Source organism: Pygoscelis adeliae, unplaced genomic scaffold (assembly GCF_000699105.1).
Source record: "Pygoscelis adeliae isolate BGI_AS28 unplaced genomic scaffold, ASM69910v1 Scaffold47, whole genome shotgun sequence".
NCBI lineage: Eukaryota > Metazoa > Chordata > Aves > Sphenisciformes > Spheniscidae > Pygoscelis > Pygoscelis adeliae.
Genome location: NW_008825255.1, coordinates 1,500,615 through 1,512,442, shown reverse-complemented (window position 1 = coordinate 1,512,442; position 11,828 = coordinate 1,500,615). Strand labels below are relative to the sequence as shown.

At 35.3% G+C, this 11,828-nt stretch overlaps 1 protein-coding gene across 1 annotated transcript in view; it reads right to left on the bottom strand.

Annotated features, from left to right (window-relative positions):
* LOC103921476 (chromosome unknown open reading frame, human C5orf42) overlaps positions 1 to 11,562 on the bottom strand; it is a 66,388-nt gene extending 54,826 nt beyond the window's left edge. The window contains exons 1-12 of the mRNA XM_009329455.1: positions 11,521 to 11,562; positions 11,240 to 11,380; positions 10,244 to 10,376; positions 9,930 to 10,049; positions 8,861 to 9,090; positions 8,400 to 8,506; positions 6,531 to 6,687; positions 5,633 to 5,736; positions 5,288 to 5,470; positions 3,588 to 3,837; positions 2,379 to 2,531; positions 696 to 1,456 (exon numbers count right to left, since the gene is read on the bottom strand). Of these exons, the coding sequence (XP_009327730.1) occupies positions 696 to 1,456; positions 2,379 to 2,531; positions 3,588 to 3,837; positions 5,288 to 5,470; positions 5,633 to 5,736; positions 6,531 to 6,687; positions 8,400 to 8,506; positions 8,861 to 9,090; positions 9,930 to 10,049; positions 10,244 to 10,376; positions 11,240 to 11,320 (2,279 nt within the window). The 5' untranslated portion in view covers positions 11,321 to 11,380; positions 11,521 to 11,562. The remainder of the gene's footprint in view (positions 1 to 695; positions 1,457 to 2,378; positions 2,532 to 3,587; positions 3,838 to 5,287; positions 5,471 to 5,632; positions 5,737 to 6,530; positions 6,688 to 8,399; positions 8,507 to 8,860; positions 9,091 to 9,929; positions 10,050 to 10,243; positions 10,377 to 11,239; positions 11,381 to 11,520) is intronic.
* Positions 11,563 to 11,828: the final 266 nt, after the last annotated feature.

The window sequence follows — 11,828 nt, the reverse complement described above, 5'->3', positions numbered from 1 at the left end:
TTGGTCGCCTGGGCACACTGCCGGCTCATGTTCAGCCGGCTGTCGACCAACACCCCCAGGTCCTTTTCTGCCAGGCAGCTTTCCAGCCACTCTTCCCCAAGCTGTAGCGCTGCATGGGGTTGTTGTGGCCCAAGTGCAGGACCCGGCACTTGGTCTTGTTGAACCTCATACAGTTGGCCTTGGCCCATCGATCCAGCCTGTCCAGGTCCTTCTGCAGAGCCTTCCTACCCTCGAGCAGATCAACACTCCCGCCCAGCTCGGTGTCGTCTGCAAACTTGCCGAGGGTGCACTTGATCCCCTCATCCAGATCATTGATAAAGATATTGAACAGAACTGGCCCCAGTACAGTGCCCTGGGGAACACCGCTCGTGACCGGACACCAACTGGATTGAACTCCATTCGCCACCACTCTTTGGGCCCAGCCGTCCAGCCAGTTTTTTACCCAGCAAAGCGTGTGCCCGTCCAAGCCGTGAGCAGCCAGTTTCTCCAGGAGAATGCAGTAGGAAACAGTGTCAAAAGCTTTACTAAAGTCTAGGTAGACAACATCCACAGCCTTTTCCTCATCCACTAAGCAGGTCACCGTGCCATGGAAAGAGATGAGGTTAGTCAAGCAGGACCTGCCTTTCCTAAACCCATGCTGACTGGGCCTGATCACCTGGTTGTCCTTTTTTTCCCCATGCAAAGATCATTCATACCTTTTTTCTGTTTTTGCATCATGGTTTACTGCTCGAGGAGGCTCTCTAAGCAGAGATTTCAGTGAGCTGAATTGCTGAGTAGTACTCTCATCAAGAACCAGGAAAATAGGCACAGTGAGGGAGTCAAGTTCCACGAGACTACTACCATGAGAAGATGCAAAAAAATTCTCATACTGTAGCATGCACACGCTACTTAGAGTGTGAGAAACCATTTTCAAAAGACAGAAGCATGCCAAAAGGTTTTTTGAGAACAACTGATCTTGTTGCTGTATAAGCATCAGTTTTAAAGTTTCTAGCGTCAGCTTTGCCATGTGCCCAGTCAGACTGGCTCTTGAATGCCAGCACAAGACAGTTAAACATCGCTGAAAATATTTTAGGACACAATGCATCCAGTGCGTATTCTTCACAGACTTGTTTAAAGATGCATGCTGGTTTAGCAAAGAACATTTCACAAACTGAAGAATGTTGAAAAAGTGGATAATGCAGTTCACTATGTAATTCAGCAACGTATCTTTCTCTTCCATATTTTTTGAAATCCCTATCTGCCATGCAACAAGGAGGTTTTTCTGAATGGAATACAGTTCCACTGATAATTTATCTTTTTCTTCAGTATTGTCTTTTGCATGGATAGTATCAAACATTGACGCAAATTCTAAGTGGCCTTGATCAGCTTTACCAACAAATGAAGGGATTCTTTGGCTATAGAAGCTGGGAGGGCTGTTGCAAAACTGTTTTTCATCATCTGATACTTCTTCATAATCCTAAATCAGGCAAAAGAAAAAAAAAATCAACAGTTTAATTCAAGTCTATTGAAAGAGAGCATAATCTGCAAGGAATCACCATTTAGTCAATCTCACAAATGAAATCTTTATGCCTAATTAACTTGCTTAATTGCTAATAAGTTTAATTCACAGCAGTTTCATCTAGATCTCAAACTAAATGTGGCTATTTGGAATAGTTGTGCAGACAGAAATTAAATTACCTAACAACAACAATAAAAAAAAAAAATTACACTGTAAACACAGCAGTAGTTTTTATACCAGAAAATGAAACCCTGTCCTTTATTAAGCCCGGAGCATGAGGAAGAGTTTTTTCCAGATACCTGTGAGATATAAAAGCCTTTCAACAAAAACTCAAAAAATTCAAAGAACAAATCAAAAAACAAAAGCATGAAACGGAATTGGGAAAGGCTGCACAGTAACTTTGATCACAGAGCCATTCTTCCAAAAGTCATGTACAAGTTTTGGAGTTGATGGAAGAATCCTCTACAACTGAGGATAAACGTCTTATTTACTAAGGATAGTAATATTGTACTTCTTAATATACTTTACAGCCCCAGTATATTTAGTACTCTAATGTTACACTTTATTATAAAGTGAAGTTAAAGGATTAAACTACAATAAACTGATGTATATATAGATTAGTATGTATTTTTCAAAAAGTTAATGCACTGCTGAAAGAAATAAGATGTTTGAAAGTAAAAATCAAGTATCAGTTGAGAAAAATAACCATATTCCTTGCACCTATAAAGAACATGAGAATTTAACCAATATCGAATTACTTTAAACATACCGAGTAAGAGCAAATATGCCTATATTATTTGAAAAAAATATTCTTTACGTTTAGAATACCTTAAAATTAAATCATTTGCATAATTATAAGTAGAAAAATGCTATTAAGTACCAGTAAATCCATGGTTTTCTCATTCATCTCTGTTGTGTCTTCTTCCAGGAATTTCGGAATGGTGGAAAAGATGGAACTTTGGTTTTGAGCATGTTTTAAAAGACTAGCTTTTAAAGACAACAGTGATCGTAAACACAGAGTTCTCCCTTTAGACTAAAAGAAATTACAAAAAGGCAAAACATATTATCTGTGTCTAGCAAGATCAAACCAGACACTTTCTAAACAAAACAAGGAAATTGCTCCCTTCTGTAAAAAGCTTCAGTTTAAAAGTCCGAGACAGAAAGGGAGAACAGGTCAGCAGGCACGTTTCACAGAAACAAACTATCATTTGACCATGTTTCAGGAATGCAGAATTTTCTCAGCACCAGACAACTTTGTTTTGCTTCATGCTGAAAGAATCTGCTTTCTTGATCCTCCAGTATGTAGGGCTTTCTTGCATTCTTACTAGTAACATATCTCTTTAAATCCTCAAATCCTTGCCCACTCTTCTAGCTTATGCATGAATACCATCATAACTCACTTCTCCAAAAATCCAAAATACAAACTGAATTGGGAGAGAAGTTGCATTCCATCAGCAAACGCAGAAATTCTGAACTTAATATATATTATACTTTACGTGGTTGGCAATAGTTGCAAGACCTCTTCCTTCAAAAGTTTCCCTTCTCCCAGACTTAGCTCAATTTAGAAGGGACAGAAAAATAAAAAATGCTTTAAGCAAGCTTTAATTGACAGCCTCAATTGAGGACCTAGAGGACACATGCACACAGCACCATTGGGACTGTTGCTGACTGCTCTAAAACAGCAGCAGCCTAAGATAGAGAGGTTTTATAGAATCCTTTCTGCATCATTCTGAAAGGATGAGTTGGTCAGAGTAGCATAGTAACTGTCAATGCTCTGAACCAACTCTGTAGATATAGAAATCCCAATTTCTTTTACAGTTCCAGAAAGACTATATAGTGACAGTTAAGACTGTCCCCTTTACTACATTTTACTGAAAGGTCACCCAGACATCAAAGCAATAAAATTTCAGAGAAAACTGTGTATTCATTGTTTTCCAGATCAACACTATTCTCAAAACAACTTTATAATTCAAAGGAATTTATACAAATATCACAGTAAACTAAATTGAGGTACTCAGTTTAAAAATTACGCATTTTTATACACATGAAGTTTTTTACTTAAAGCCTACAAAATAATTCATAACCCTACCTTGGAGTTCAGCAAATTCTGACGGACATTTTCAAGCCGTTGGGTTGAATCAAGCAAAAGGGATCTTATAAATCCCGATGGTGAAAGGTTGTTAGGAAATCTAAGCACTGTTATCATGTATCCATCAGAGACAATGAGGTAGGGTAATCTTGAATGTGAAGCAACAGAGAATCTCTGTCTCATAAGGTCACTTTCAGAAGCTGAAGAACCAAGAGACTGACTAGAGTCTTGACAAAAAGAGTGCTGCTGTCTAAAATAAAGATACATCAAAAAATAAGAAGCAACTATCATACTTAATAATAGTGAACAGAACAGAGAAGAAATAACTTATGAACGTTTAATACCACTCACACTACTGTCCCAAGAGGTCCATTCCAGAATTCTACGGAAGTGCCTAAATTTTTGCAGGATGAGCACTCTAGATAACACTATTTATGCTTGCAAGATGCCAGTATTTTTTGCTGCAGTTGCAACTTTTTAAATTTAAAGGAAAATAAAACCAGCTTTCAGTATTCTTTTATTATTTCATTAATAACTAATATGTATTTTTTCACAATTTTACTTTAAATTTCTATATCACACTTTCTTATCTAGCTCTTATTGTGTATTACAAGTGCTTGAAGATGAAATTTTAAGTAGCTTCTAATAAAGTCATGTATGAAAAACAAAACATACCTTAATATCTGAATCTTAGTATTTCAGAATCAGTTGAGACATTCAACAGAAATATTTTATGTCAACATACAAGTCTTCTCTTACAAAAGAGGTCTTACAAAGTCTTTTCTTACAAAGAAATCACTCCTTACTGGGTTCCAGAAAGCTGTGTTTGCATGTATTCTAATATTAGCCCCATAACACTTTGAAATAATGTGTAAAATTACTGGGTTTTTTTTTGTTTCTTAAATTCCAAAAGTTAGTAGATTACTTGAAAACAAAGTAGCTGCATACATTCAATAAATAACCATAATTAAGATATTTTAATACATTTTAGTATCTGATTTTTTCAACCAGACAGTGTAAGAAGGTATTATAATGCTTTGAATGTTTTCATGAGGTGTTACATTTACACACTATCTGGCTTTAGCCACTCAGAATTAATAAGTTTTTTTTTTTTAAATATTAAAATTTAGATACTATTTTGTTTCCTCTAGTTATTCAGACTGTGTTACTTTTTGTAACTTTCAATTTAAGCTAAAAAGTGTTATGAGGGATCCTTTATTCCCCCATGCACCCCAGCAGCATAATTTCAAAATTTAGTTCTGGAGTAGCCCCAAAAAACTTTTAAAAAGCTAACTAGTTTTTGACCATGCAAATACGTTATTTACAAGATCTTATATGGAAATGTGATACAAAATTCTATATGTAAAATTAAATAGTGAGCAGAGAAATACTATGGATTAAAATAAATCTGCACTTTTAGTACTTCTGTAAGTTTAATTTGTTCTTATGTTGTAAAAACATGCTTTTTTTAATTACTACTAAATTAAAACACTTTTAAAAAAACAAAACACTTAATGTATATTTACATTGTCACAATGTCAATTTTCATCATGACAAACCATTATAAGAAATAGAAAACTATGAATGAGATATTGAGAAGACACACGAAAAGCAAAAGAGTGAATTTGAAAGATGAAGTTTACGTAAAATTGTAAAAAATGTTAGAAAGTAAGATATGATCACATGACAAATCCTTTTACCTGTATGTTATTAGTGGATGAAATGGAATAAACTCTGCTGGTCCAAATTCTACAGAGCAACCAGAAGTAATCAAGGTCAGCAATTCACCCATACATGTCAATAAAATCAAAGATCCACGTTTTAACATGCAAGCCAAGAAAAGGCTATCAGGAGTCCAACTCATATCACCAACCCAGTAAGATCTAAATTGGGCAGGAAAAAATATTTTTCTCTGTCAAATTTCTGTATCAAAAGGTTAGGGTAGTTAAAAAAAAAACCACAACAAAAACACAAAACCAACAACCCCGCCCCAACACAAAACCAAAAAATCCACAACAGCAGCAGAAACAATATCAATTACTGACCTGATAAACTTGGATGGGACCATGTTAGTCTTGCTACTACAACCTTTAAGGCTACCCGAAACAGTTACAAAATTCAATGTGTTTAAAAACAAAATCTGAGTTGCCTAGAAAGAAAAAGTAAATGTAAAGAAAACATAAATGTTTGTATCAAAATGTCATTATTGTAAAAAACAATTTCTATGAGGAAGTTACGCATTACATTTGATTTACTGGAAACATTACACATGAAAGTGACATTGGACTTCAATATTTATTACTGTTTAGAGTATTAATTAATTTCTATACCTATTTCTGCATTTGAAAAATAATTAAAGATTATTATATGCTCAATATATAATTCAATATTCTTTTTAACATATTTTTTTCTAAAACCCTCAAAATAATATTAAGATCCTTCTTCTCCAGTCTTGTTGGTGAATAACAACTGGAGCTTTGAAGGACTGCATCATGCCATCCTGGTACACTAAATAAGCTGGTCCATATTCTCTGTCATCATTAGCACTAAAAACTACATTAAGATTTTGCCTCAGAGTTGTTAGAAGGAATAACATTATGAAGTGGGAACATAACCTCCAACACGTTAGGCTGAGGCCTGATTGAGAATCCTCCAGAACCTTTGCAGCTACGATGCAGTAACTGAAATTAATTTCTTTATTATTGTACTTCTTGGAAATTAGAAATGACAGAGGAACTTACATGGATTTCTTAACTGAACAACAGCATTCAGAAGATTACAAGTTATGGCAGAATTTTTTAGCTATGGATATCAATGTGAATATAATCACATGTATTAATAAGAATGCTGAAAAATCACTTCTAAAAATGTTATTAAATCCTTGTTACCACTTCATTCAAACTGAGCTAGTAGCTTAAATGATGTACACTCTATCATTCATACCTTTGGATCAGTTTGATTAACAGCTACTGCAAGTAGAAGTCCATCTCTTGCAAATGCACATAGCAAAGCTCCTCTTGACTTTACAGACACACACCGAGGAACCAAATTAACAAGAGAACAAGTCTGCTGTACCCAGTGGATCTGGTATGGCAAAGAACTGAATACCAAAAAAAAAGACAACAAAACCAAGAGGTTACTCAGTTATGCTGAATGGGATGATTCATATATAGTAAAAAACCATGCAAGACAAAAACACGTAAAGCATGATTAAAAAAAAAAAATCTGTTTTTCTTCAAAAACTTTACAGGTGAAAAATATTTTATATTTACATGAGTTTAAAAATTATGTCTAGGCACTGAGAATTATTTTTATGGGACAGGAACTTGGGCTATATGTACAGAACACGCAAATAAATATAGCTGCATGCCATATAATCAAGGCACTTGCATTCTAGCCCGGAACAGCTTCCTCAGACAGTGTAACATCATCCAACACAGGAATACTCAGAACTCAAAAATGAAAATCAACAGTATGCTGCTATGAACAAAGAAGTTGTGGATGCCCCATCATTGGAAGTGTTTGACATCAGGTTGGATTGGGCTTCCAGCAACCTCATCTAGTGAAAGTTGTTCCTGCCCATGGCAGGGGGGGGTTGGACTAGACATTTTTTAAAGGTCCCTTCCAACTCAAACCATTCTATGATCCTAAAAAGATTCAAAACATGATAGAAAACACAAGAAAGATTCCATTTTCAAGCATGCCACCTAATAGACAAAAAATAAAGCGTTAAACATGAAAAAATGAATTAAACAACAGTAAGCAATGAAATTGAGCGATATTTGGCATAAAGAAATTATGAGTAACATGGCTGAGAAATGTGGTTACAATTTCAGTCTGCAAGTACCACAGTATATATATGCACTTCTACACTGGGAATGTTATGCTCTGTTTCATTTTTTGTATTACCAGAAAGGCATTACCATGCTACTGACAAACTGAGTGAAGAGTGATATCGCTTAGCAGGGCAAGGATGACATCATTACTAAGGTAGTACCAAAAGGGCATCATTTAAAAAAAGCAGTTGTACCACAACAAATGTAGGGCAAAATTTTAGCAAGTTACTCAAATTATACCTGCAGGGGACATATCCATTTAAACTCATACATACGTGTCTCTCACTTAGGAAGAGGAATGGACTATACGTGTACTCAGGATTATTATTCGATTGCATTTTTAAAGTGGTCGTATAACTATTTCAGTACATGGTCCCAGCCCAGATGAAGAAACACACACACACTTACATAGTCTAGGCATAAGAGATGAAAAGCGGAACAGAAAACAAATAAAATATACAAATATGCATAATAAAGAAAAGAAAGAGGTATTCAGGGCATTCATGGCTGCACAGTATGCACTAGTAATATAAGAAAAACAAAGAAAAGGAAACTCTAGTAGTGTGATGCAAAAATCTCCCTGACACTAACACACACGTGTGTGCAGGCATGCATATGTATACATAGCTACCCACACACAGTGTTAAATATACTCACTTTTATTTAGGTGTAAGTTAATAATGAAGTATGGAATACATACATAAGTGCTGTTACATTAACCACATTTAAATACTTGAAAATTACCATATATGTCCATACATGGATCATATATATGTATATATTGTCCATACATGCATATATAATGTGGCACACTATGAACATACATATGCAAACATAAGTAGGTGCTTGTAACCATAGGCTAATTAGAGATCAATGTAAATGTGTTCGATTGCAGCTCTGAATCCCAGCTCTAAAGCACTTCATAATAAAAATCTTCCTCTTAAGCTAATTTAACTTCAAATATCTTTGAACTTACCTAACATATTTAAAGCTATTTTCATGCCATCGAAGAATCAAAAATGTGAGCACCAAACATTCTTCAGAGTAAAACACAAAAGAGCACAAACAGCAATCACCCAGTATCTGTGGAAAAAAAAACCACAATCGAAACCAGAACAAACCCAAAAACCTGGTTACACACCCATTTTCTCTTTAATTATTTATATAGTTAGATCAATAGCTATTACAATTCAGACTAAATAACATAATGTTGTCATTCAGAAATATAAAGGCTGGCAAGAATACTACTGGGCCAGATAAACTTTGATCTGATCCAGTATGGCTGTTCTTATGTTGTCATTAAATCTAATATGAACTGAACAATTAAGCCTACACACAACACCAAAGAGGCAGACATTGCTCTCAAAATTCACTGTAGCTTCTGTGGCTCTAATTTACTTAAGAGACTAAATGATTGCTTAAGGGCTTATTTTTTACCTCATTTTGTATGAAAGCAGCATGCACTCCAATTTCTTTTTCTTCAGTAGAAGGCAACATGACTGATTCATCAGACAAAATTTGTGTCCAACGTCCAGAAGAAGAATTTTTACAAAAGGATGTATTTTCATGTTCTGTGCTCTCCCACAAGAAGACACATGCTGTAGGAGTAGTTAATAGTGCCTTTCTGCCATCTCCAGATACGTACAAGTACAATCTCATTAAACACTCTGGGAAAAAAAACAACAAACACAACGGTGTGCCAGAATAGTTTTTGCTCCTCTGTTAGATTTAGATTTAAAAAGAAAAGAGAAAGGCAATTTCTTTTCTTCTCCAGCACAAGAAATCCAAGCTGCCACCTTAAGTATCTTTCACTTCCAGGTTCATCACTGATAGTGGACCTTGGGCAGCAGTAATGTCAGATGGGATGCCCATTTTTATGCATTTTATGAATTATCTTTCCCACAAGACTCAACCGTTAGAGTTGTTTCCTGAGATAGTCTTTCTTGAAATCCACCCTTCATGAAAACTATTAATAAATTTGTAAGTGCTCTACTGTCTATTACGTTCAGCTCCTAAATGCACTACTGATCTTCCCTGGAATGACAGAATTGCTTGTATAATACTTCACTTTACAACCTGGTATCAGTGAGATTATTCAATACATGGCAATATTTGATATTTAAGTTTGCAAATACATGCCTTTACACTATTCTCTCCAGTTAGCATTTGTCATAAAAGCCTACCTACAGAATAAACTTCAAATTATGCATATAGTATTTACATCAGATATACATCTGCTCTAAGGTATTGATAACCTAGCAAGAATGTTTTTCTACAGTTAAAAACTAACCATTAAAAATAAAACATTACAGGAGATTACTAAATGCAGAAAACTGTACCATTCAAGTGACAAAAAGGACATTTGTCAAAGCTTAGCTAGCACACAAGTTATACAAATACAAAACAATGTGAGAATATAGCTTTTACTTGTTCAATAACACTTAACAAAAGGAAAACCACTTTCGCTCTATTCCATTTTTCAAAAGACTAACTGGAAAAAACCTACCTTGTGCTGCTGCAACTACTTTCCTAGACTCTTCGATTGCTGGCACAATTTTCAAGCAGTCCTGATCCTTATTCCAAAGAAACAGCTCTCCTGTTGTAAGTATTCCTGCCAACCAAGCACCTGTGTTCATCGGGGGAAGAGATGTTTTGAAGGATATTATTGTGAAGTACTTAAAACTGCTTCCCTTCCATCTTAGCCACAGTTCTAAAGCTGACACTGGACTGGCAGATCCTTTAGATATTCTATCTTTCTAAACGGTTACAACTACAAATAAAATAACATGAGTTCATAATACATAAAATATTATACTTAACCATTTCTTGATGTTGTTAAAACAACTACATTTTTCAACAATGACTGCAGCCGAGGGATTTTTTTTGTCTTCCCTGATGCCAGGTTAATTTCATTTATATGTTTATCACCTAGAAGAAAAATAGCCTCTTTTTCCTGTTGAAAGAAAAAAAAGCATTTAATTTTTTAAAACGCTATTTTCTACATAAGCCTGTAAAATAGCGCAGATAAAAATTATTAGGGAAAAATCATTAAAAAAAAGAAGAAAATATGTTACAGCTTCAATTACTGTATTAACGTCATTCTTTGGCACATCTGCTTTACAGTACAACATCGTATCTAGCATCAACCTACATTGACGATGCATTTGGTTCACAGGTTTCAAACTACCAAACTAATTTTACAATCATTATTAAAAAGTTCTTCGAAGTACATCAACTGAACTAACTGCCAACAAATGACAACACAACAAAAAATTAGACACTAGTTATCTCGTCTTGTAGTGCTTAATTTTGTGAGATTTTTGCCAGTGATTTCAACAGAAGAAGGAATTGGCCTTAAATGGTTACCTACCTAAACTCAAATAATATATTAGAAGAGAGGAAAAAAAAAAGTTTAGCCTCATTTTATCAAAAAAGCTTAAGAAAGCATGTCTTTCAACAGATGCAGGATGGAATGGGAGAAAATTTTTGTTCACCATTTCCACCAATGTACTGTAAAAAAGGTTATGAAAAACTAGAACCATCAAAACAACAATCTCATACAAGGGACAGGGTTTTTTTTTGGGAGAAAAAAAAGAGTCCCCATTGTTTATCTGAGAAAGTTTGAATCTCCAGCCTCAAGTCAGTAAGACAGAAAAACAAGCTATTTATTTCAATAACTCTTAAGTGGGGTACATTCAACTCACTTTCCGTGGCTTTTTTTAGCCCTCTCCCTGTAGACAGAAGTGTAAAGTATTCTATAATTAAAAAACCTACTTTTTGCAGAATTTTATTTAAATAAAAGTTCATTACGCTTACCTGTCCAATCCATGAGATGCGAGGCCATGGTTTTCTTTGCTTGATACATGTAGAGATGAGAACATCTAGCTTAATCTCCATTTTTATAAAACCTCTAGGTAACCATTATAAAGAAAAGCAAATAGTGGCTTTTTCATATAGCTATAGAGAATCTGAAGAGAGGAAAAAAAATACAAGAAGTTTTTATTATTCGGGGAGGGGGACTAGAAGATGAGAATCTAGACACAAACTCTTAACTATAGCAGCTTCCTGCTAAACACATAAACAGAACTGATGCTTACCTGTATTTCCAAACTAAAATAGCTATTTTCATTCACGTGGCTCACAGGCTATTTACAGTTCAGCCGTGCAGATTAGATGCTTGTTCCAGAAGGAGTTGAAAGAAAGGAGCAACAAGACAAAGTACCTTGCTAGAAGTTCTAAGAAGAACGCAGAAAGCGAGGAAAACATACCGCAGCCACCTAAGCGCAAGAGATCAGAAACTCTTGCAGAATACCAGCTGGGCTCCTTGCACACAGAGGGCCGGCTGCGTTTCAGACCCGAGTCCACGCAGAGGGAGGGGACAGGAGGAGAGCGTCCCCGCCTCGGA